This window comes from Pristis pectinata, chromosome 5 (genome assembly GCF_009764475.1).
Source record: "Pristis pectinata isolate sPriPec2 chromosome 5, sPriPec2.1.pri, whole genome shotgun sequence".
NCBI lineage: Eukaryota > Metazoa > Chordata > Chondrichthyes > Rhinopristiformes > Pristidae > Pristis > Pristis pectinata.
In genome coordinates, this window is record NC_067409.1 from 56130350 (window position 1) to 56157783 (window position 27434).

Genomic DNA, 27434 nt, shown 5'->3' on the forward strand with positions numbered 1-27434 from the left:
AGCAAGATGAAGGGAAGCTAAGTTTGTGAAAATGGTCGATGCGGGCTGGCAATGGACCATTCATCCAGATCATTAACTCAGAACTGAAAGGTCCTTGAACTTGAACCGACTGACTGGCTGGTGGAGCAGGGTCTTTGTATGGGGGCCCTGAAACCTGCCAGCACATATTAAGAAATGTCAGTTCGTCCTCCAAAGCTCCTTTTCACAAACCTTTGGGCATTGCAGCATTTTTTCATTTGTCACACTGTGAAGTTGAAACAGTAAAATAAATGGATGTAAATTAACAGGTATACTGGGCTTGAGGGCCATTAAATCCTAGGATCCTGAATTTTGCCAAACTCATTGGCTAAATGTGACTAAGATAGCTCCTGATGCAATGCTAGAGAAAGATTTGCTTCTGGGTGCACTATGCTACTCACAGTGCCAGAGATGATAGCTCACCTACAGAGTTGCAAAATGCATCTGTGAAACTTTAGTGAATATTCTTTAAAAATCTAAGTAAAGGACATCCAATAAACAGCTCAAGTCTGTAGACTCCATCACTTTAGCTTCTCAAACAATTCCAATTGTCTTGTGAGATATAGTCTATTGCCTCTAAATTAATGATAACTACCTTGTATAATCTCTGCACAATTTTTATAAATATCAAGAGTGTCCCACTATTTATCTATTATGAAAATCAAACCAACAGCTTTGTAATTTCCCAATTCATATTTCATTCCTCTCCTAATTAGTTTCATTTTCATTGCAGTCAATTGAATTAAATATCAGCTCCTGGTTTACTGGACAAGCAATCTGACATGGCCTTTATTGTGCAACTCCATGAGACAAATTTCTGCTCACTGACGCTGTCTTTATGCCTAACATCCCCCCACCCATCACCCCCACCACCAGTATTTCCAATCCTCAATCATCAGACAAGAGCGCACAGTGGAACATTGGCCCTGAAAATGCCCTGGTTTTCACAGAAACTATGGTTCAAGTGTTCAGTCAAACTTGTCTGTTTATTCAGAAATGAATGCCTTCCATGAGCCGGTGCTCTTGGTAAAAGTAATTCTTTATATTTTTCTTGGATTAAAAATAATTTAAGGGTGATAACTTGATACACCAAAAAACAAGGTGATCACAAAACATTTTTTACTGTGTCTAATGAACTACCTGTGAGAACAAGTTTCACCCGGTGTTTCCAGTGTACCCATCACCATGCACTGGAATGGCACTGATGCATGACACCACTGATAGCTTTGGTCATAGTCCACTGCATCAGGCTTCAGTTGCAAGTGAGACCCAAGACACAGATACGTTGCTTGATTTCAGCAAAAATCTGCAAAAGCAGAAGATCTGAAATGAAAGCAAAGAATGCTGGAGGCACACAGGAGTTCTAGGAGCATTAGTGGGAAGACAAAAAGAGTTAACGTTTCAAGTCAAGGATCATTCATCAAAAATGGAAAGTTACAAGAGCAGCATGTTTTAATTTGCAGAAAGCGGAGAAGTGAAGAGGACAGAGGGAATGTCTGTGATGGGGGCAGACGAAAGTTATGGTAACAATTACTTTAAAAATCACCATTTGGAACAAAATGATACAGAAACAAAGTGAAACAAATATACAGCCATATCTCTGAGAAAAGGGGGCTTTACTGAAATTGTTAAGCATAACATTAAGTCCCGGGGCTGTAACAGTAGGAAGAAGAGATGCTGTTCCTCAACTTTAGCGGAGGCCAAAGACAGAGACGTCAGAGCGGGAGTGGATGGGGAATTAAAGTGACAGGCAGGTCAGAGTTGCTTTAGAGAACTGAACAGAGGTGTTTTACAAAGTGATCACTCAATCTATGTTTGGTTCCTCTGATACAGAGGAGACCACGTACAATACACTGAAATGAAGGATGTGTGAGTGAATTGTTGGAAGAACTCTATGGAGGCCTAGATGGAGAAAAGGAAAGAGATAAAAGGGCAGGTGTTACATCTCTCACATTTGCACAGGGAGGTGCTATGAGAAGGGGAGTGTTTGGTGGAGATGGAAGAGTGGGCCAAGGAGTCGTAGAGGGAACAGTCCCTTTGGAATGCTGAAAGGGGATAAGAAGGTCTGATATGAGACCATTGATAGATTGGGAGATGGGGAAAAGTCAGAGATTATCAGTACATCAAAGAGGGTGGTGGTCAGGAGATCAGTAAACAGTGGTGGGAGAAATCAGATACCATCAGTCATCAGGGAGAGGAGGAAGTGAGAGGGATAGCTTGGGAGAATGGCATTAAATTGGGAAGGTGAGGGTGGGGTCAGATGAGCATCAGATTATAAAATTAGGGAGTAGATCAAGAGAGGGATGGGGGGAAATGTGCAGTGTTGGGGAATTGAGAGACAAGGATTAAGGACGAAGGCAATTAATTACCCATAGGCCTCCCAGTTCAGCAGTGCGGTATGAAGAGCATGTTGTCCTGGGAATGCTCAATGGTGGTTTCTCCCTTGATAATGTGGTTCAAGTTCTCCTACAATGCCCCAAATAAAGCATTAAAGGGGGAATGACATTGTGCTTTGCAGCCCTGAATGCAAAATTACATCAGCATTCCAAGGATAACTCACGACATGTAGAGCCCAGTCAATCACAGTCATAGAGTTATAGAGTAATACAGCACGGAAACAGGCCCTTCAGCCCAACTGGTCCATGCCGACCACAGAATCCTCCCTGCTGGTCCCAGTTGCCCGCGTTCGGCCCATAACCCTCCAAGCCCCTCCACTCCAGGTACCTATGCAAATACCTCTTAAATGTTGCAATTGAACCCATCTCAACAACTTTCTCTGGCAGCTCATTTCAGGCACTCATTCCCCTCTGTGTAAAGAAAGTACCTCTCAGATCTCTTTTAAATCTCTCCCCTCTTATCTTGTATTTGTGCCCTCTAGGTTTGGACTCCCCAGCCCTGGAGAAAAGACTATGACCATCCACCTTATCCATACCCCTCATGATTTTATAAACTTCTATGAGGTCACCCCTCATTTTCCTGCGCTCCAAGGAATAAAGATCCACTGTGGCCAATCTCTCCCTATAACTCAGGCCTTCTTGTTCAGGCAGCATCCTCGTAAATCTTTTCTGCACCCTCTCCAGCTTCACAATGTCTTTCCTATAACAAGGTGACCAAAACTGTACACAATAATCCAAGTGCAGCCTTACCAACAACTTATATAACTCCAACATAATATTCCTACTCCTGAACTTAATGCCATGACTGACGACGGCCAGCATGCTAAATGCCACCTTCACCACCCTGTCTACTTGCGTGGCCGCTTTCAGCTCCCAGGTCCCTCTGAATGACAAAGATTTGTACATTTTTTGTACTTTGTACATTTTTCTGAGCGACAAGAAATGACAAGCAATTGATTGTTATTGTGCTTCAGTCACGAAAATTTGACTTTCACTCCTGTAAATGGTGCAACAAATGGAATTATATTCCTAGGGCTTATTTTTAATAATTTAAAATGGTTGTTTTGAATGATATTGAAACATTAAATATTTTGTTGGTATGCACTAGCCAGTTTCTTTGTAGATTAAATATATTTTTTGCCAGTGCTTTGTGCCAACAAACATAATTTTAAAACCTTTCTCAAACATTTGCAAATGGGCACAAGCAGTAAAACTTCACCTTGTTTGTTACCTTGATGAGGGAGTGTGGCCAATTTAGTGTGTAGGACCAGGTTCCGGCTCAATACTTATCAAGTTAGCATTAAAGATTGCAGAAGCTCAACTCATACTTAGTGTAAAATACATCTAAAATTCTTCAATCTTTTATGTTTGCCTGGACAATCTCATAATTAAGAAAAATTCCTAGCCATTTTGCTTCCAGAGCTTCAATATTATTGCTGTTTAATTATAGATGTAATTCTCATCCGATCCATTGGGCTGATAACTTTCAATTGACTTTTTTCATTAAAGTATCAGCCTCTTTAGGGGTAAAAGCTGGTGCAAAACCGACAGATGAAAGAATCTTTCTGCGTATTTTTTGATTCTGATAATATTCCTCTGGGTAGCAAATATTACACATTATGTCATTCAAGGAGGAAAAGGTCTCAAAAGGAATTTGGATGATAAGTTGCTATTCTTTATTCTATATTGTCAGTTTTTGTGTATTTAAAACTTATATCAATATCTTTGTGCAGAATTCTGCTCAAAACGTATGGAAGTGATTAAATAAACAACGCATAAAGAGAAGTCCATGCTATGTTTAAATGTTTGAAGACTGCCTTGGGACATTAAACATCCAGCAAACAGTAACATGCACATTGATTGTTTAACAAAGGATCCCAGCATGAACCAGTACATATTTTTTCAGATGTGCAGTAATATTTTGTGCCTTTCATCAGATCCACAAGATTCATATTTCACTTCAGAGTTTCTGTCCATTTTGTTGGCAAATGTGAGTGTTTATTGGATAATTATAAATGGAAACTTCACAGAATCTTTAAATACATATCACCCCATGCAATGTTAGTGTGGTGGATTATCTTGGCAGATTTTTATGTTGACTTTGGTCAAGTATTAAACAGAATATTGTTAACTTTGTAACACTGACAAAACCATGTGCAAGAGGATTCTGTGCAGATATAGTTTTTTTTATTGCTGAGATTTAAAGTCTCTGTCATCCCACAGAGAGAAATGAAAAGTCTTATAATGTATCACACCAAATTAATTTTATAACTTATATTAAGATGACAACTATTCCTATTGTGCCTGATGCTAAGCCACTCCTCACTTTCCCATCAGATGTCCAGTCTATCAATCCACCCAAGGACATCCTGAAATATTTGGTGGAGCAATGACTCGCTTCCTGCAACAGACTGTAATGGACACATTGATGTAATGTGTCCGTGGTTTGGCATTCCTGGCCAGAATCACTTTTCAGGTTATCTTGCATTTTCTGTTTATGCAGCCGATTGGCTGAGCCATGCAGAGAGATTTTAGAGCGGATCGCCAAATGATCAGTCAAAGAGGTTTTAAGAATGGTCCATGAGCCCATGAACACTACCTTGTTATTCCTTATTTTTTGCAATATTTACTTAATTTTGTAATGTATAGTAATCTTATGTCTTTGCACTGTACTGCTGCTACAAAACAACAAATTTAACATCCTATAAGTCAGTGATAATAAATCTGATTCTGAATGAGAAGGAATTGAAGTACCAGAGAGGTTTTGGAATGTAATTCAAGGGTTTAGGGCTTGTCAGCTGAAACCTGGACAAAGCTGTAGGAGCCATAATTGGAAAAGTGTAAAGATCTAATGGGATTATTGGGCCGATAAGAAGGGGTGAACCTGTAATGGATTATCAACTGGAGGGATTTGGGGTTGCTGATCCTAGGGGCTGCGGGGAGTAGTGGGAAGGGAGTGGAGACCAGAATCAAAGGACATAGATTAAAATAATTGGTAAAAGAACAACTGCTGTCAAGAGGAAAACATTTCATGGGTTGTCATGATCTGTAATTCACAAGAAGTGATGGAAGCAATTTTGAGAAAGAACAAGTTAAGCATTTCATGCAAAATAATGTAGGGCCACAGGGAGAAAACTGGGGAATGAGACCCAGTTAACTCCAGGCAAATGGACCAAATGTCCTCCTTCTATGATATACTTTTGGGGACAAATATTATAAAAGGTATCTGTTCCATTCCTGGACTATTTCATTTTTTGTATGTTTAGGTTGACCTTTTATGTCATGGTTTAGGCAATTCGTATAAAGTAACAAAAGGCTTCCTTCCTGTTTCCTCTGGGAAACTGGGCTGTTCTGAGTAAGCAGGAGCCTGGGCAGCTTTGCTCAAGTTTTTCTGCCGGAGTTAAAGCCAAATTGTTCTGTAACTCACCCAGAAAAATGAGCCTAGAGACCCTCACAGTTTATGCAGATCAATATCACTTTATAACCTTTTGTCATTTATTTAATGTAACCAGCAGAAGCTGGTTTAAAAAATATTTTTTCCTACGTAGATGAAAAATTGACTAAATGGTACTTACTTGAAATAGAAGAAGATGACCAAGGAAATCAATAACGATATAATTGACAGAGTGTGACCCACAACAGCCATGTAGTAAAGGATATGTGCCATCTGGTAAGGGCAAAAAAAAATTCCTTACAAAGGAAACATCATGTAATTCCATGATCAAAGTCACTTTTTAAAGTTTCTGTAATTTTTGAATTACTTTTGTAAATGAACATAATCTGGTTTACTAAAAGGCATCAGAAAAGATAAAACTGTTGATTGTATGTATGTTTTAATTTTCAAAAATCTTGAGATTTGCTGAGAATATTTATCTACTTTTAATATCACATACATGGTTGTGTAGGTTCTTTGTGAACATGAAGTGCTAAAATGTTCTTTCAAGCACTTTTCACTTACAAGATTTTGTTTGATTACTCTTTTTTTCTAAAATTGCATTTTGTATTTTGTTAAAAGGACAGCTGACTTCTGTTCTGTGTGTCACAGGAAAGTAGTCATACCTTATGCTATTTGTATGTGTCAAATGAACAAAGTTGGTGATATTAAAATTAAAGGCGCCACAAAAGCAAGGAGCTGAGATAACAATGGGGCTGATTAATATTGCATCCCATGTTAATGGAGAAATAAAGTGTGAAAGAAATAGAAGGTAAATGTCAAAAGAGGCCCATTAAGTAAAACCTCAACAAGAGATAAATGACCACATGTAAATCATAGAACCATAGAACACCACAGCACAGTACAGGCCCTTTGGCCCACAATGTTGTGCTGACATTTTATCCTGCTCTAAGATCTAGCTGGCTCTTCCCTCCCATATAGCCCCCGATTTTTCTATCATTCATGTGTCTATCTAAGGGTCTCTTAAATGTTCCTAATGTATCTGCCTCCACAACATCTGCCGGCAGTGTGTTCCACACTCCCACCACTCTCTGTCTAAAAAAACATACACCTGACATCCCCCTTAAACCTTCCTCCAATCACCTTAAAATTATGTCCCCTCGTGTTAGCCGTTGTTGCCCTGGGAAAAAGTCTCTGACTGTCCACTCGATCTATGCCTCTTATCATCTTGTAAACCTCTATCAAGTCACCTCTCATCCTCCTTCTCTCCAAAGAGAAAAGCCTTAGCTCGCTCAACCTATCCTCATAAGACATGCTCTCCAATCCAGGCAGCATCCTGGTAAACCTCCTCTGCACCCTCTCTAAAGCTTCCACATCCTTCCTACAATGAAGCGACCAGAACTGAACACAATACTCTAAGTGTGGTCTGACCAGAGTTCTACAGAGCTGCAACATCACCTCGCGGCTCTTGAACTCAATCCCCCGACTAATGAAGGCCAACACTCCATACGCCTTCTTACAACCCTATCGATCTGCGTGGCAACCTTGAGGGATCTCTGGACGTGGACCCCAAGATCCCTCTGTTCCTCCACACTGCTAAGAGTCCTGCCATTAACCTTGTATTCTGCCTTCAAATTTGATCTCCCGAAGTGTATCACTTCACACTTATTTGAGTTGAACTCCATCTTCCATTTCTCAGCCCAGCTCTGCATTCTATCAATATCCTGTTGTAATCTATAGCAAACTTCTAAACTATGCACAACACCACCAACCTTTGTATCATCAGCAAACTTACTAACCCACCCTTCCACATCCTCATCCAAGTCATTCATAAAAATCACAAAGAGCAGGGGTCCCAGAACAGATCCCCGCAGAACATCACTGGTGACTGACCTCCAGGCAGAATACACTCCATCTACCACCACCCTCTATCTTCTATGGGTGAGCCAATTCTGAATCCACACAGCCAATTTTCCCTGGATTCCATGCCTCTTGACTTTCTGAATAAGCCTTCCATGAGCAAACTTATCAAACGCCTTAGTAAAATCTATGTGCACCACATCCACTGCTCTACCTTTATCAATGTGCTTTGTTACATCCTCAAGGAATTCAATCAAGCTCGTGAGGCATGACCTGCCCCTCACAAAGCCATGCTGACTGTCCCTAATCACCCTATGCTTCTCTAAATGCGCATAAATCCTGCCTCTAAGAATCTTCCTCAGTAAGTTGTCCACCACTGAAGTAAGACTCACTGGTCTGTAATTCCCAGGGTTATCCCTCTCTTAAAAAAGGAACAACATTTTCCACCCTCCAATCATCTGGCACTACTCCTGTGGCCAGTGAGGATGCAAAGATCATTGCCAAAGGTGCAGCAATCTCTTCCCTAGCTTCCCGTAATGACCTTGGATATATCCCGTCCGGCCCCAGTGACTTATCTATCCTAATGTTTTTCAATAGCTCCAGCACATCCTCTTCCCTCACATCAACATGCCCTAGCATATCAGTCTGTTGTACACCATCCTCACAAACATCAAGGTCTTTCTCTCTGGTGAATACTGAAGCAAAGTATTCTTTAAGGACTTCCCCTACCTCTTCCGACTCCAGGCACATGTTTCCTCTTTTATCCCTGATCGGTCCTACCCTCACTCTAGTCATCCTTTTATTCTTCACGTACATGTAGGACGCCTTGGGGTTTTCCTTGATCCTACTCACCAAGGACTTCTCATGCCCCCTTCTAGCTCTCCTAAGTCCATTCTTAAGCTACCTTGTAACTCTCTAGAGCCCTGTCTGATTCATGCTTTCTAAACCTTATGTAAGCTTCTTTCTTCCTCTTGACAAGATATTCTACATCTCATGTCAACCACAGTTCCTTCACTCTACCATCCTCACCCTGCCTCAATGGGACAAACTCATCCAGACACCCATGCAAGTACTCCCTAAACAACCTCCACATTTCCGCTGTGCACCTCCCCAAGAACATCTGTTCCCAGTTTACGCTCTCAAGTTCCTGCCTTATAGCATCATAATTCCCCCTCTCCCAGTTAAATACTTTCCCATATGGTCTGCTCCTATCCCTCTCCAAGGCTTATGTTAAAGGTCAAGGAGTTATGGTCGCTATCTCCACATGCTCTTTTTAAGAGTATAAGGGAATAAGAGTATAGCTTATTGGGATTGATTTTTAGTTTCTTCTCTCTCCTCAGCCAAGTACTTGAGTGGTGTGTGCTCCTGAATTGTACCTTACCTACCAACGCCTCTCTGTCTCTGATCTAGATGCATGGATAAACATGGATAAATGTGAAGTTATCAACTTCAATACAAAAAGCAGAAAGGTGGCACTTTATTTAAATGTTTGAGAAGTGTTGATGTATAAAGGGATGTGGGTGTGTTTGTCAACCAGTCACTGAAAGCAAACATGTAGGTGCAACAAGCAGTTAAGAAGGCGAATGGTATGTTGGCCTTCCTAGCGAGAGGACTTGAGTTAAGGAACAAGGATGCCTTGCAATAATCATACAGGCGTTGGTCAGATCATCCTTGGAGTATTGTGTGCAGTTTTGGCACAGAGAGAGTGTAGTGAAGGGTCACCGGCCTGATTCCTGGGATGTAGGGATTATCATATCAGGATAGATTAACTCAATTAAATTTGTATTCACTAGAGTTGAGAAGAATGAGAGGGGATCCAATTGAAATTTACAAGACTCTGACAGCAGAAATGTCTTCATTCAGAGGGTGGTGAACCTGTGGAATTTGCTACCACAGAGGGCAGTGGAGGTGAGTCACAGAATATTTTAGAGAAGAAGATGGATAAAATTTCTGGATGCAAAAGGTATCACGAGACATGGGGTAGTGCAGGAATGTGGTATTGAGATAAAGGATCAGCCATGGTTGTATGGAACGACAGAACAGGTCTGTCGGGATGAATGGCCTACTCCTACTCCTATTGTCTATGTTTCTATGTTTTGCTACTCAAAGCATGTATGTCCCAGCAGACTTCCTAAGCCCTACACACCTACTCAGCCCCAATGTTCCCCCCAAGCAGAATTGCAGCGTGATTTAATACAACATATAAAGTAAATCCAACCAACTTTTCTTTACACCAAACATTTCAGGTACATGGAGGATGAACAAGTGATACCTACCTTTCGTTTATAATCTGAAAATTTATTACAAAACGTATAGTTGGACCAAGTTCGATTGGTTTCAGGATGTTTAAACCAGTTCCCAGTTTCATCACAGTATTTTGTAGCTTTTTCTTGTGAGAAGATAAAAAATTGTTTCAGTAATTGCTTAATTTTACAAACAATAGCTAAATCAAATGAGTCAAGGTTGGTTTAACATAAAGGAAACAGAATTACCCAATGATTTGAATTAGGCACTTCAAATACACAATAGAATGGGAAGTTGGAATTAAACCAGAATAACTAGAATAGCTAACTGAAGCAACTTTGCTTTAAGTGGAGCTGATTGCATCCGAACTTTATAACTACAGGGCAGGCATGTTTTATTATGTCAGGTCACTATTTAATTACCTATTGAAGTTACTATAGCTGAAGGTGGATGTGAAGGTGGGGACAACTACTGGGTGATGCATTCATGTTTAGCACTCATAGTCAAAAGGTAAATATCTCAACCAGAACATTTCCCCACCTCCTATGTTCAGCTGCCTGACCTACTGTCACCAGCTTTATCCTTCTCTTTTTTAAACTGTGATACAGCTTTTGAAATTCTCCAGTCCTGTGCCCCACCTCCAATCCTTAATGTCTAGCGAGGATTGGAAAATTGTGGCAAGAGCCTGCAAAATTTCATTCCTTAGTAACCTCAGATGGATTCCATCCAGAGACTATTCTTTGGCCAATCTTTTAAGTATCTCCCTTTTGTCTTAGCCCCCTTTGACATCACTATTTCCTCATTCCTTATGTTGCATTGTCAGCATCTGCTTTTCCCATCACTTAACCCATTGCCCCTCTAGGAATATTCCCTCGGTCCCTAATCAGTCTAACTGCTTGACTACTCTTTTAAAATTTTCCTGTTTATACAGCAGGTGGTTTCAACAAGAAAAAGAAAAACTTGCCAAACAAAAAACACTGTTAATTCACACTATTAACTTGCAAATAATGCTAAACACACACATACACACACACACACACACACACACACACACACACACACACACACACACACAAAATCAAAGGGTCTCTAACATTAAGTGGGACCAAGAATGTTGAGCTATTGAAGATTATCTTGGGTTGTATTTATCTCTGTTTTTCTTATATTTTCAGTTTTTTATTTGTACAGTAATAATAGTGAATAATAGTGCTCAGTATCTTCAGGGAAATTAATGCGGATTTGACATGATAGAGAGAGAGAGAGAGAGAGAGAGAGAGAGAGAGAGAGAGAGATCATCGATCTAATTAACATATACATAAATGTGAAGTGTGAATTATTCATGCACTCCTCTTACTAGATATGTTTAACTCCCAGAAGAGCAAATTGGAATATTATGCAATCCCAATTTTTTACTGTACTTTAGCTCGTAGGTCAAATGCACTTCAATGCTAATTGAATCATTCATTCACTTAAAAAAAATTTAGTGATTTTACATAGTCAGATCCAGCTGTCTTTTGTAAGACCTACCTCCAATTACCAAATGTGTGTGTAGACTAGGAATTTTGCACCAGAGAGGATCATAGAATCATATAACTTTATGATGCAGGAGGAGGCTATTTGGTCCATCATCCATATTTGTCTGAAACTGAACTTTAGGTTAATCTCACTCTCCAGTCCCTAATCCAAAACTCTTCAGATTATGGGCCTTCAAATGCTCATCCAAGTATTGTTTAATTGAGGGGAGGGCTTTTACCTCAACCAGCTCCACCACTCTCTCAGTTCCAATCCTGCACCAGTCATTGAGTATTTTTTTTCTCTCATTTCCACTTTAACACTTCCACCAATTAATTAGTTACCGACCTCTCTGCCATGGGGAAAAGGTCATTTCTTTTCATACTATATAGGGCTCTCTTAATTCTATACACCTGAATTGAATCTCCCCTCAATCTCTTTTGAAACAGAAAATTTAGTTAGTCTTTCCTTCCAACTATACTTTTCCAGTTCTAGAAACACTCTCATAAATTCTCACAACCTTTCCATATTGCATTAATTCTAGCTGTGGTGTGGTGGAGATTTTATACAGTTGTAACAAGATCACCCTGCTCTTACATTCTGTGTCTGGTTCATAAAGACAAATATCTTGTGTGTCATCTTAACCGCCTTATCTACCTATCCTGCTATCTTCAGCAATTTGTGTAAATGCATTCCAAGATCCCCCAAGAGAGAGGGGAAGACTTTTACTGTGTGCATTAATAAAACCTGAACAAACACTTTCATTTATAGAGCGTGATTAACAGAGAAGAAGGTGTAAGTTGCCTCTCAGAAGTGTACTCGTACTAGAATAAATCGTGAGCCAAAGCTAATATCATTGGAAAGAGCTTGATTAAGTTGTGGGCATGCTATGTTGGCACCGGAAGTGTGGTGACACTTGTGGGCTGCTCCAAGAACACTCTATGCAAAAGATGCATTTCACTCTGTGTTTTGATGTACATGTGACTAATAAAGATATCTTCTCTCTTATCTCTTATCTTAAAGAGTTGAACTACAAATTGTACCTTAAAGGAGGAGAGGGTGGCAGAGGGGCAAGGAAGGTTAGGAAGGAAAATCCATGGGTGGGAGCTGGAATGCTGTGGTCTCAGATGCCACTGGGAACTGGGTAATGCTGGGTAAAGCAAATGGTGGTGAGGTGGGCTGTGGTTGTAAAACAGGCCAGATGTTGGAGGGGCAGGGAGCTCCCACACCATTTTCTGTTGTAACGCTGGACAGACCATTAGAGAGACAAGGAAAGCAGAGCCATGAAGGATTTGAGTTTCAGTCTTTGGGTTGCAGGAGCAGACAATGTAACTTCATGAGGCAGTGAGTACAGGACTGATGGCCAAGTGGGACTTGAGGGGCTGAGAGACTGATTTATTGGTGGTGATTAATTGTGTTGGATTTGGATCAAAACTGGATAGGAACAATTTTATATTAAATTTCTGTTTCAAGTATTTCATATTCCTATGAAATACTTCTTAGCCATCAATTTCCCAAAAGCCATTTTAACTGCTACCTTTTACTCTTCCTTTCAAACAGACATACTGCTCCACATTCCTTTTTTTCACAGTTCATAGGAGCAATTTCAAGCCTCTATCTGTGCTGAGAAATTCCCTGACTATCCCCTTTTATTTACAGAGATATTGCTTTTTCTAGCCCCACCCTCCATTCAATAAAACAATCTCCTTTCAAAATTATTTAATTCCCTTTGTATAAACATTCTCCTCTTTTATTCCAAGGAGCAAACTACCCCTCCATAACAAACACATTGACACAGGGAAGAGAGATGAAAATTAGAATCCTTTATAACCAGTCAAAATTACCACTGGTGGACTCCGCATTGTCCCTTATATTGATAGCCAAGTCTAGACCTTACTTGCATAAGGCCAACCGGGAATTTCCTCTCAGACAATGACTCAGTGCCTGTGATTTCAATCTCATTCCTTGCATGAATTATTTTAACAAAGTAATTAAAGTGCAGGGAGAGGAATTTAATATAAAGTTTACTGATGTTCTCAAAATAACCACCGAAAAATTTCAATCTGCTTGATGGGAAACGAACATTAGTCCAATCCTCACTTCATAAAATGGTGACTAGAAATGGAAATATGGTTGCAAGTGTAGACTATCTGCCCATTGTCTGAAGTCTTGGTGAATGGTATTTCTTGTCATAATTTGTTCTTCTTTTCTAATGTCTTAGAGAATAGGGACATAATATTATGTTTGAGATACTAAATACTTCTGTAAACTGGATTAGGGGAACAGAAGTAGAATTCCTATGTGCTGTAGAAATTTTGTGAAGATATGAGTCTCTTACCAGTTTCGTCAAAATCATTGAAGTAGCTTGGACAATTCTGCATGCTTAACGTTCCTGCTGGTGTATCATCCCAACATAACCATCCGTCCCAGGTTCTATTACAATACAGGCCTGTGATGTCAGAAAGCATAGTTTAATATCTAATATTATTTAAGTAACCACATTAACAAAAAAAAGAGTTATTCTAGCTTGTTGTCGGTTACCTGGTTTATTATATGAAGAATCCCTGACCATTTTTTCATAACACTTAAACTGTGCATCCATTATCTTCTGCTTTATCAGATTTTGAGCAGTTTCCACAGATGGAGGCTCAGTTATAAATTCGTCATAATTCTCAGTCGATGCAAGGCTTGGCGTAATTCTCTGTGAGGTAAAGAGAAGATGCTTCATGTTCAAAACTTATCTGCCTAAGATGCATTCCATCTGCAGTCCTAAAACTAATCAAATTTATTTAAAACTGAGCAAGCTACAAGTCAAAATGAGTTTACTATTCAACATTGACCATAGTAACTCTGCTAACACTGCAGCAATAATATTCCTTTGACTCCTAGAATACACATTAAACACATTAATAGCCTTGCACTGTTTGTCTATATGCTTTGAAATATTTAAGTTCAACTAATTAATGGTTCATTAAAAGTACAAAAACATACTTATTGCAATAATTCATAAGCAAAATACTGCAGAAGCTGGAAATCTAAAACAAACTGGAAGTAGCAGGTGAAACAAATAAAGCAATGATTACTTGCTCCTCTTTCATTTCATTTTCTGCATTCCATGCTCAGGGTATGATCCCCTCTACAAAGGGGAAACAACAGCAGATTGGATGACTGTTTTGCAGAACGTTTCTATTCAATCTGCAACTACAATCCTGAGTTTTAAGTTGTCTGTCACTTGAACAGTCCATCCCACTCCCCCTCTTTTAAAGCTCTTAAGCTGTTCCAAATAAGCCCAAAGTAACTCTTAATTTTCTAACTTAGCATATTACAATCTTGCTGGCTCAACAGTGAATTCCATAGTTTCAGATGACCAGCCGTTCCAGCATTCAAAGATATTCTCTCTCTCTCTCTCTCTCTCTCTCTCTCTCTCTCCCTCTCCCTCTCCCTCTCCCTCTCCCTCTCTCTCTCCCTCTCTCTCTCCCTCTCCCTCTCTCTCTCTCTCCCTCTCTCCCTCTCTCCCTCTCCCTCTCCCTCTCCCTCTCCCTCTCTCTCTCTCTCTCTCCCTCTCTCCCTCTCTCTCCCTCGCTCCCTCTCCCTCTCTCTCTCTCTCTCCCTCTCCCTCTCCCTCTCCCTCTCTTCTCTCATATCAGATTTCTTTTGTATCCTCTTGTTTATGCCTCCCCAGAAAAACCTCTTGTATGCTCTAGACCACCACCCACTTTCAGCTGGCCTGGCACTTGTGTTAATCAGAGTCTCCTGGTCTCTGCTCTACCACACACCGTCTCTTTTGTTCAGTCTGAAGTCAGTTCTGAAGCTGCCCAGTCAGGTCTCACAATGTCAGCAAGGTGTCCATTTAGAAGATGAGAAGAGCAACAAACTGTTGCAATGCATTCCCAGTGGCCAACCATAGATGTCATTAATATATTAAAACAGTTATAATGCAAAAAAGGTCACAATGATCTTGGAAAATTATAATAAATTGGACAGAGGTGAAAAATATAGAAAAGCAGAATATACTTTAAAAGGTGAAGGTTCTGAAATGTCAGTATTCAGAACAATCTGTACGTTCTTAAATCCTAGAAACGTAAACAGCATCTACAGCGGATGCAATCTCACTGGCTCTCTACTAGGCTTCGGAGCACCTAGACAACAGCAAAACATACATCAGACTGCTGTTTATTGATTACAGTTTGGCATTCAACACCATCATCACCTCAGTACTAATAAACAAGCTTCAAAACCTGAGCCTCTGTACCTCCCTCTGCAACTGGATCCTTGACTTCCTTATCGGGAGACCACAGTCAGTGCAGATCGGTAGTAACATCTCTTCCTCGCTGACATAGATCAGCTGATAGAACGGTGTCACAACAATAACCTCGCACTCAGCACCAGCAAGACCAAGGAATTGATTGTGGGCTTCAGGAAAGGGAAGTCGGGAGAACACACACCAGTCCTCATTGAGGGGTCACTGGTGGAAAGGGTGAGAAGCTTCAAGTTCCTGGGCGACAACATCTCAGGATCCATCTTGGGCCCAACACATTGATACAATCACAAAGAAGGCACGTCAGCGGCTCTACTTCATTAAGAGTGTGAGGAGATTTGGTATGTCACCAAAGAGTCCTGCAGGTTTCTACAGATGTACAGTGGAGAGCATTCTGACTGGTTCCATCACCACCTGGTATGGAGGCTACAATGCGCAGGACCGAAAGAGGCTGCAGAGGGTTGTAGACTCAGCCAGCTCTATCATGGACACAACTCTCCTCACCATCAAGGACATCTGCAAGAGACAGAACCTCAAGAAGGTGGCATCCATTACTAAGGCCCCTCACCATCCTGGATACACCCTCTTCATGTTACTACCATCGGGGAGGAGGTATAGGAGCCTGAAGACCCACACTCAACATTTCAGGAACAGCTTCTTCCCCTTCACCATCAGATTTCTGAACGGTCCATGAACCCATGAACACTACCTCATTATTCCTTTTTTTTGCACTATTCATTTATTTTTGTAACTCATAGTAATTTTTATGTCTTGTACTGTACTGCTGCAAAATTCATGACATATGTCAGTGATAATAAACCTGATTCTGATTCTGATTCTGACATTATTGTACAAATCCAATATGCAATTAGGAAAGCAAGTGACATATTACTGTTTATTGCAAAGGAACTGGATAATAAGACAAAGTATAACGCAGTCTTACTGCAATTTTATAGGGCTTTGGTGAGGTCACACCTGGAGTATAAATGCATCATTCTGGCCTCTTTACATAAGGGAGAGTACACTGTCCTCTGAGGGAATACAACAAAGGTTCACTGGACATTACTGGGATGAGGAGAAACCAAACTGACAAGGCCTACTTCCCCCAGAGTTGGAAGAAAGAGCTTGGATTATTTCTTCCTGAGGGTGATAAAAGAGTCATGTTTGAGTTTATTAAATATTTTTGGATATACTGGGAAGGTGCAGGAATGTATTGAGGTGAAGATCTGCTGTCACCTGATTGAACAGCAAAGCAGGCTCAAGGTACCAATGTTCTAATTTTGTGCTGCTGAAATTGAACCATTAAGTTAGAAGAAGGTTAATATTTTAATAGTCCCTATGGATGTCAAATAGCTTCATGAATTCTAGTAGTAAATCACTCCTGCTGTATGCTATTTTGAATGAATCATTCTTGATATATTTATGTAAATTTTTGTTATTTATGACAATTTGTAGGATATTAATTTCATCTTAAGTATTTCATATGCTCAGTAATAATACACTAAATTTGATAGAAATTACTGGCTTACCTGCTCTTTTATAGAGCTGTTAGTTGTGCACCAGCTGTGTATTGCTAAATTGCCTGTCTTTTCTAATAAACATCTTGGCTATTCAGCCTAACAGTAGCACCTTGCATATGTAATCATAGATCAAAGTTTACAATCGATGCTGAGTGAGAAGAGGAGCAGGATATGCTATCATAAATGAATGAAAGAGTAAAATAAATAAATACTGTAAAAGACCTCTGCTTCACAAGAGAGCTGTTCACCTTTATATTTATGAATTAAATTGTTGGATCAATAACAAACCTGCCTTTAAAAATGCATTGCGAAGATTTGTCATCTGATGGACAGAAGAATGAATTAGAGCAATTAGAGCTGCAATGAAAATGGATGTAAAATTTCCCTAAATTTGAAAAGTAAGCAAAAGAATCTGCTGTGTTCTCTGTTTTCATTTGTGCTTAGCTACAAAGTCCATAAATTATAGCAAGTATGTACTTCTGTTTACGTATTTCTCCTTTGACAAGTTGTTTTCCTGTTCACATTGCAAATCCATAATCAGAGATTTGCCACCGAGAGGCTTTCTAGTTTCCAGTGAAGCCAGAGGTCTTGAATGTGACATCCTCCTCCATAGTGTGCGCAGCCAAGACACATCTGACACTATCCATTTAAATTCTATAACCTGGATGAGTACAGAATGTCTCAATTCCAACTGGATGGCTCCTGCCAGATGTCAACACATGCAAGCATCAGGTCAAGGAAAGACTGAGCTAGTTTATGGTGCAAGATTTACATGTGAAACTGGCCACGTTGACAAAATAAAGAAGAATGTATCTGCAGCCAAGTACAATAAACAAGTTCAAGCAAATCCAGGAGATGAGAAACAGAGAAATGGAAAGAATATTAATTTAAAAAGGACATATGAACAAGCTAATGACCACTAGAGAACATGAGGTTCAGGGAATAATTTTTTTTATTATTATTTCAATCCTGGGCCTTCATTCTTGAAGATCATGTACCACTGTCTGTAAGGAGTTTGAACATTCTCCCCGTGACTGCGTAGGTTTCCTCCGGGTGCTCCGGTTTCCTCCCACATTCCAAAGACGTAGGGGTAAGGAAGCTGTGGGCGTGCTATGTTGGTGCCGGAAGCGTGGCGACACTTGCGGGCTGCCCTCAGAACACTCTACGCAAAAGATGCATTTCACTGTGTGTTTCGATGTACATGTGACTAATAAAGATATCTTATCTTATCTTATTAATAATGTTGCCTTCTCAATAGAGAAAAACATAACAGGCTACTGTTATGACATAACAGGCTACGTGTTAACAGACAAAACAAGATTTGGGTTACCAGTAAGCTGACTGTGTTCGCTGCTAGTTTTGTGTAGTTTGAGCAGGATCAACCTACTCTCCGAAGTCTACCCAGTTCTCAACAGCAAGACCTTGTGTAGTAACATGGCCTTCCGTAGCACGGTGCTTGAATAACTCTCACCCTCAAATGAGTTGAAAACATTTTTTGCAAGTCAAAGCTTCTGAAACACTGAATGCTTTTCAAAACCATCAGAAAGTAATTAAAAACTGTTCCAAACATAAACGATATTAAAACACTAAAATTCTAAACAAAAAAGATCTACTTTAACACTTAAATAAACTAAATCAATTAAAATATGTAAACTAACTAAAGTCCCTCACTGATATTTCCCTCCAATGGAGACTGTTTCTGCACCCTGTCCAACCTGGCATTTCAGGATATTCCACTATTTTGAGCTCTCACACAAGACTCCATGAAGAGTTCAGCATCAGAATGCCATCAGCAAACTGCTGCCACACCTGACTGCAACTTTCAGACTTCACTTACAGAATGCATGCTTTTATTTTATATTACTAACTAAAACTCTGGCCATTGATGTTTCACATACTTAAAAGACAATAGTGAGAGCCTTGATACAGCTTGATTTAGCGGCAATTCCAACGGGCAGGAATGCAATAGGCTGCAGGGAGAAGTGGACATAGCCGGGTCCATCACAGGCACAGCCCTGCCCACCACTGACAGCATTACAGGAGGTGCTGCCTCAAGAAGGCGGCAGCTATCATCAAGGACCCCGACCGCCTGGGTCATGTCCTCTTCTCACTGTTACCGTCAGGCAGGAGGTATAAAAGCCTGAGATGCCACACCACCAGTTTCAGGAACAGCTACTTTCCTACAGCCCTCAGGTTCTTGAACAGACCTGTGCAACCCTAATCACTACCTCAGCGACGGAACACTCTTGCACTACCATGGACTTGTCTCTGATGGTGAGTTTTTTTGCACTAGTGTCATTATTTGCACAGCCTTTTTTTTCCACTGTCTAGTATAATTTATGTATAATTTATATTCTGTGTGTTGTCTGAACCCATATGCTTGTGATGCTGCTGCAAGCAAGTTTTTAAATGTGCCTGTACTTCACTGTATTTGTGCACCTGACAATAAGCATGACTTGACTTTGTGGAATAGAGCCATCATCAGCAGTTCTACAAATTAGCTTGTATGATAAACATTGATGTTATCCCAGTGGCAGAAAGGAGAGTTTAATCTAAGGACAATATCCATTTTGAATTGTTTTCCCCTGACAGTTCTCTCAGTCCCTATGAATTGTGGCTAATCAAAAATCAATCAGAAATATCCTTTTAATTTGAAATAAAATAGAAACTGCTGGAAATACTCAGCAGTTCAGGGAGCATTTGCAGAGGGAGCAAAACAGTCCAGCTAAAAGGTCTTTCACTTGCAACATTGTTTCTCTTTCCACAGATGCTGACTGACCTATTGTGCACTTCTAGCATTTTCTACTTACTATTCAAATTCCCAGTGTTTTGCTTTTGGATTGCCTAACTAGAAAGGACACTTTTCAGCACTCAAATTAGACATATTCAAGGTACATTTCTATGCTGTGCTGAAGATCAGTGATGCTAATTTACAATGCAAGTGATCATATTCCTCATTTTGAAATTAATCACGCACCTATTTCTTGTGCATGCTAATGCAAAATTTTGATTGTAACAAAAATGGCATGGCTCCATCCATAATTTATGGATGCTCTTTTTGAACTGTGTATTTCATCTTAGGGAATTCTGTTGAGGAATACTCCACTCTAAAAGTGGTTTCTGCAATTATGCTTATGGGAAACTGGCTCATAATGTTTGGAAATTTCAAGAAATATATCAGAAATGAAAGCTAAGTGAAAATTATTGATAACTGATATTTACAAATCATCTACTGGAAAAAAAACTAAAAACGTGTTGTTATGTATATGACAATACTTGGCATCTGCATTTTGTGCTTTTAGTTAATTGGACTTTTAAAAAGAGACATAAATGTTCTGTGTCTCTAGTGAAAGAAAATTTTCATAGAGGTTTTAAAAAGCTACTAAGACCTGTACATAGTCATATTGGATAAATGATCTATGATGATTTAGGTGGATTAACATCCAGATGTCTAAATAATGTCAGGGGCAAAGAGGGGGAAGATTATCTTAATTGTATTGTGAACAACTTTCTTATTCAACATATTTCTGTTCCGGTGCAGAATAGGGCATTGTTGGAAATGGTTCTGGAGAAAGAGATGGATTAAAGACAGCAAACATCTGTGGGTAAGGTTAGATTAACAATGGAACGGGACAAGGAGCGATCCAGAGTAAAATTATTTAATTGAAACTGAACCAACATGAGTGTGTTGAAAATGCATGTTGCCACGCTGAAAGATTGGAAGTCAAAGCTGAATCTGAACAATGGATGGTGTTTAAAGAGATTGGATATCTTTCACTGGGAGAACCAAAGCCAGAGATTCCTGGATGATAATAAAGAGATGAAGAGCAAGATGAAATACAGGAAGGAATATATGGAAGGTGTTGAGTTGATAGTACAAGTGAGAGGCTGGCTGATTATAGAATGATCAGAGTAAAAAAAATAAAAGTGGGGCAAAGAAAGAGTATGAAATTAGTTTTGACAGCTAACATAACAGGGGATCCAAAGGTTTTTACGATTCACCTGATTTTGCTGAGGAAGAAGGTGTTGCCAAAGTCAAAGTAATCAAGATACAGGATAGGATGAGAGTTGAAAAAGAGGAACTGTTAAGGCTAAGTATAATTATAAATGTCACTATATCTGGATATGATACATCCTAGTCTACTGAGAGATACTGGACCTAATCTCCAAAAAGATACAGGATCAATGTCACTATATCTGGATATGATACATCCTAGTCTACTGAGAGATACTGGACCTAATCTCCAAAAAGATACAGGATTAATGTCACTATATCTGGATATGATACATCCTAGTCTACTGAGAGATACTGGACTTAATCTCCAAAAAGATACAGGATCAATGTCAAAGGACTGGAAAATTATAAAAATTACAATCTTTTCCAGGAAAGGATCCTAGAAAAATCCAGGAAGTGTAACCAATCAGTTTAACCTTGGTCATAGGGAAGACACAAGAAATAATAGAGAGCAAATCAAGTGTGGATTAATAAGGGAAAGCCAGCACAGATTTGTTTAAGGCAAATGGTGCTTAACCAACTTGGTTGAGGTTTACAGCGAGGGGTTGATGAGGACAATGCAGTCGATGTTGTGCAGATGGACTTTCATAAGGTGTTTAATAAATGACAGATAAATGGGGTTATTAGGAAAAATCCTTTGAATAAAAGGGACAGTTGCAGTGTGAGTATTAAATTGACTTGGGAGAAGTATCAGAGATTCGTAATGCAAGGGTTTTTTTCACAACTCAGAAATGCATTTTATAGAGGGGCGAGTGACATACTTCAAGATCTTCTGGACAGATGTGTAGAATAAGCAGACTTCTGGCATGTGAAATTTAATATAGGAATGAGCAAAGTGATACATTTTTACCAGAAGAGTAAGGAAATGCAATATAATAAACAGGACATAAATAGAAAGAGAGTAAATGTTCATAGATCATTGAAAGCGGCAGACATAAAAACAGAACTTGAAATATTAACTCCATAGATGCTGGCTGACCTGCTGAGTGTTTCCAGCATTTTCTGTCTTTATTTCAGATTTACAACATCTGCAGTTTTGTGCTTTTGGATTGATGGCAGCAGTACTGGTTGACAATATAGTTAAAGAGTCTTCGTAACTAGAGGCATGAGGTAGGAAAAGGAACTTCTATAACCACTTTTCCAAATGCAACTGGAGCACTGTCACCTCTAGGACATCACATTTTAGGAAGGATGTAAAAACATTAGAGAGGGTGCAGAAGAGATTTACTGGAATGATACCAGGGATAGATGGCTTCTCTCAAACGATATCATGTTTAAACTTGGAAAAAATTAGGAGTGGTACTGTTGATCCTTCGCTTAAATTTGAGGAAGTTTGGAGTCCATTTATTCAATATTTTCACAGGATATAGATCCCCTTATAATAACCTTTCAATTTAGATGAACGGAGTTGACGACATAATATTGCTCTGTTTCTATCGAGAAATTTTAGTCCAGTTTTTTTTGTTTTTTTAAATTTTTTTTTCTTTAGCTTAGTTTAGTTTGATATATTGTTTATAATTTTTCTTATTGTTTTGGGGATTTTTTTTTCTTTCTTTTATATTTTATAATAAATCTTTTTCTTTTATATTATATTCATTCACTAACAGATCATTGGAGCTACAGATTTTTTTAGACGTTATTGTTCTTTATGATTATCCATGTCATGATTGTTCTCCTGATCTCTTTGTATTACATGTATAAACATTGATATATTAATTTGTATTAATTTGAAAACTAATAAAAAGATTGAAAAAGAAAGAAGATGGCTTCAGTTATGTGGATTTCCTGAAGAAACTGGGAAATTGAGAGGTGATTCAATATAAGAACCACTTATAAGAAGTCTGAAAGAGCTAGACAAAGCAAGTAAAGAGAAATTGCTTCCATTGGTAGAAAAGTCAAGAATTGGAAGACACGGATTGAAAGTGATTGACAAAACAGCCAAAGGTGATACGAGGAAAAGCTTTTCCATACAGCAAGCACCAAAGATCTGGAATGCACTGCTAAATAAAGGGAATTAGAAAAAACATATCGGACTTAATGGAAAATGCTGGGGAATGGGAAGGGCTGGATTGGTCTTGTAGAGAGTAAGTCTGAGCTTTGTGGCTTAAATAACCTCTTTCTGTGCTGTAACAATTCTATGATTCCATGTTGATAAAAAGTTAAAGGAGAAAAAGTGGTGCAGGGATATGAGGAAAGAGCAGGCAAGTGAGGCGAACTAAATAGCTCTTTGAAACCAAACACCCACTGGGCCTTTTATGATTTAATAAAAATAAGGAGGTGCTTAAATTCTGATCTATGCTGTCTTCTACTCTGTGCAGTGACCCCAAGTGTAGATTCCTGATATTGGCAATATATTGCCTGTCCTAAAAAAATTGTAACAAGGTTCTGTTGTCAGATGTCGTTACTCAAAAGGTCTTTCACAATTTAAGCAGGAGGCATATGAAAATGCAAATGTACACATTATCAGCAGTTGCATTCTGTAAGGAGCCTTGGTGTTGTAGCAACATCACATCAAGTAAAGAAAACATCATTCACTTTTAAATGATATGAACTAAGAAACTAGGAAACCAACTCTACAAATAACAACTAGACGCAGTCACATTTTGCAATAGGAATTCTTAATTATTGTTGACATTGCAATAAAATATTAACCCAAGCCTCAATTTCCTGCTCTCAATTTATTGATTAACTGGTAAGTGTCTCATCTGCGCTTTGCAAGGTTGTTAGGGACAGCTACCAGCCTAATTAATGGGTGCGCAGAACTAACCAGCTCACTTTATTTGACGGTAAATGAAAACCAGCACTGGAAATCTGTGTGACCTTGTTGTTGGTAAAAAATTATATGTCACATCATTCCATTACCTTGTGGGTTGATGCCTTTGGCTATTTGTGCCTTTCACAAAATCTATGTGTTACTATGGCTCTGTCCTTAACTTTCGTTAAGGAGATTGCAAAACCAACAAATATCCTCTTCAGAAAAAAACCTCATAATCATTTCAGTTCAAGTTAGTAATATCCTTGCAGCAAATCACACTATACAGGGACTTTTTTAAAATGTATTTGTCCATAGGATGTGGACATCACTGGCAGTACTGACACTTACTGTCCATCCCTAATTAGAAGCTAAGGAGGCAGTTGAGAATCAACAACATTGTTGTGGGACTGGAGTCATGTGTAGGCTGGACTGGGTAAGAATGGGCAAGATTTCCTTCTCTAATGAAGATTAGTGAAACTGATAGATTTTTAGCGATAATCCATGCTTTACATTCCAAAGACTAGTTTTTTTTACTATTTCCAGATTTGATTTAATTGCTTAAATTCTCCAGCTTCTATGGGGGGGGGGGGGTTCAAACATATCTCTGGGTCAATGTTTTTGACCTCTGGCTGCTATCCATTAACTTAAAGACTATACATCTATACCCAAGGAACTTTCAGTAACACTTCCCTCCTTCATCAATGCTCACCCTCAGCTGCTACTTTATTCTGCATTATCATTGTTCTTTACAGCATAAATCATAATTCAATGCATCCAATTTCTTTTCCTATCTTTAGGTACGGATATGTCCATGTGCATTATCATGGATATCCCTTTATTGTTAGTGGACCATGCGCAAATGACTGCATACTTTCAGATTTATGTCTAGTAACACATCAACACATTCAGTATGCTGTTGTGTTCAGACCCTGTTCTGCAATGAATTTTTAGTGGATACCTCAGGAGTTGCCATTCACTCAGTGGTGGACTGAAGTATAAACAATTATTGATCCATCACTGTATTGACCGTATTTTACTCAAATGTTAGATAACTTATGTATGTGTTTCTTCATAAGTAATGAGCTTCTCAAGTTATGAAGAGATCAAGGGAGATAAATCCATCCTCCATTACATGCAAGCAGTGCATGTGTCAAACTTTCCTTCGAAATTCAGTTTGCTCATCTTCAGAGGATCTGAACCACATTTGCATGCACTACTCTCTTGCACTTTCATTGCATGTGGCCCAAGATGGATTTTGACCCTTTGGCCTTCTGGATAAGACCTTGAAACAAAGCTCCTTTCTTCTGTACAAGTCAACAGTAAAGATCCTGAGCTAGATTCTATTTTGCTGAATTTTACAATTCTCAAAGAGATTTAATCTAAAACCAGACCACTGAATGTTATTGAAGCCTTCTTGTTTCAGTAACATAGTTTGCAAAGCATGTTCTGGATTCTCTATGCATATGACTGACTCTATGTTGGATTATAATGGATGGCATGATTGGCATGGATATGATGGGCCAAAGGGCCTGTTTCTATGCTGTACAACTCTATGATTCTATGACACATACACATAGAGGCCACTGGATATGTTCAGTAACATTAAATGGAGTTTGTGTATCTGAGGACCACAGGTTCTCTCCTTCCATGCCCCACCTCTGCTGATATCATTCAAGACCACAGATGCTTTTCCAAAGCCTTAACCAGACCAGCTCCTGACCCTATCCACATTTCTTCTCTGATCACTCCCCTGCTGCCACTGAGCCACTGGTGATTACTCCGCTACCACCCAACGCATCTGGAGCCCAGTCATGTTAAGTCTTCAGTCTTTCCTTCACCATCATATCATGTCTTCAATCCTTGACGTCCTGGCCTTTGATACTCTTAACACTTCATGCCCTGACTACTAATTCTGTAAGTCTTGATAACCCTAGTATCCAGCCCTGTGACCCTCAGTGATCTGACCCTCAATGACATTATGCTAAATGTCTTGACCCCATCAGCGGTACAACCTTTAATGCCTTGAATCCAGAGGTTTGACCCTCACTATCATGACTCCAATGGTATAACAATGCCTGGATGCCAAAGGAACAATCCTCAATGACCTGAGCTCAGTGGTGTAACAACACAACACCAGCACAATGGTGCAGCTGGTAGAGCTGCTACCCCAAAGCTCCAGTGACTCAGGTTCAATCCTGATCTCCGGTACGGTCCATGAGGTGTTTCAACATCTTCCCTGGACCGTGTGGGTTTCCTCTGGGTGCTCTAGTTTCCCCCCATGTGCCAAAGACGTGTTTTGGTAGGTTAATTGGCCTCTATAGATTGCCCCTAGAGTGTGAGTGAGTGGTAGCATCTGGAGGGAGTTTAAGTGGATATGGAGAGAATAAAATGGGATTATTCTGCATGAGTGTTGGATGGTTGGTGCTGACTTGGTGGGCCAAATGGCCTGATTCTATGACTGCCCTCCCCCTCCCCTCCTCCCACCACCCCTTCTCCCCCACCTCACGCAACACCTCCCCACCACTGACACCATTTCAACCCTCTGTACACTTCCTCAAGCCTTACATTTTCACTTCCAACCTGGAAACTCACCCAAATTCCATCAGTTGTTATTCATTAACGACTAAGTCCTTAAAGCCTGATTAACTGATACATGACAGGAACTGTGCGCATACAAGTTCTTCCCCTCAGAGAGCTGATGAGCCCAGAATTTTTGTATGTTGAGGAGAAGCAGGAATTCTGGTGGCACACCGAGCAGCAGTTTCCACCACCATCAGTGCTCTCATCCATTTCACTCTCTGCTGTCGACTCCAGCTCACCAACTGCAGCTGTTGGTGTGGTGAGGAGCTGCACTTGCAATTGCTTTTTTTTCCCCTGCATCAACAATTCTAGCATCTAATTGGTAAGATATTTTTTATGACCATTAGCTGTGTGCAATTGAGTAACTCCCAGAGCTGCTATCCCCTTCACAGTAAGTACATACATGTAATCTTTAATGACAAAAATGCTGTTCTGCCTTGCATTATTTCTGTTTCATTACTTCCCTCAGTAGGTAGGCATTATGACAAATAATTTTACTCCTTATACTGAAATCAGCAATATCGAGGTAAATAAGCAGCAATGAATTCAACCAGAAACATTTGTTAACCCTGAAGGACTGCGCTAATGGTGATTTTTAGGGCATAATCTCATCAGGCTGTTTACTTTACTTGCTGTGGAAGCAGCAAGGAGACAATACTGGCCATTACCTGATGAGCACATTAGTTTTGTGCAGTGCTAGCTTTCGCACAGAGCCCTTAGGAAATTATTTAATATTATCTTAATGTAAAAGCTTGAGAAATGGATAATGCAAATAATAATAAATCAGAACTTGCACAATATTGAAAATACCTGCTTTTGCATTTCATTATTTATTCTAGGAGAAGCAGTTATGTGTCTTATGTTCTTCTTCCTAACTTCATA

General features: G+C 39.5%; 1 protein-coding gene across 1 annotated transcript in view; it reads right to left on the reverse strand.

Moving 5' to 3' along the window:
- Window positions 1-27434, reverse strand: part of calcr (calcitonin receptor) — a 103101-nt gene that overhangs the window by 68958 nt on the left and 6709 nt on the right. Inside the window, exons 3-6 of the mRNA XM_052016926.1 lie at window positions 13966-14125; window positions 13763-13873; window positions 9945-10057; window positions 5990-6081 (exon numbers count right to left, since the gene is read on the reverse strand). Coding sequence (XP_051872886.1) covers window positions 5990-6081; window positions 9945-10057; window positions 13763-13873; window positions 13966-14125 — 476 coding nt within the window. The remainder of the gene's footprint in view (window positions 1-5989; window positions 6082-9944; window positions 10058-13762; window positions 13874-13965; window positions 14126-27434) is intronic.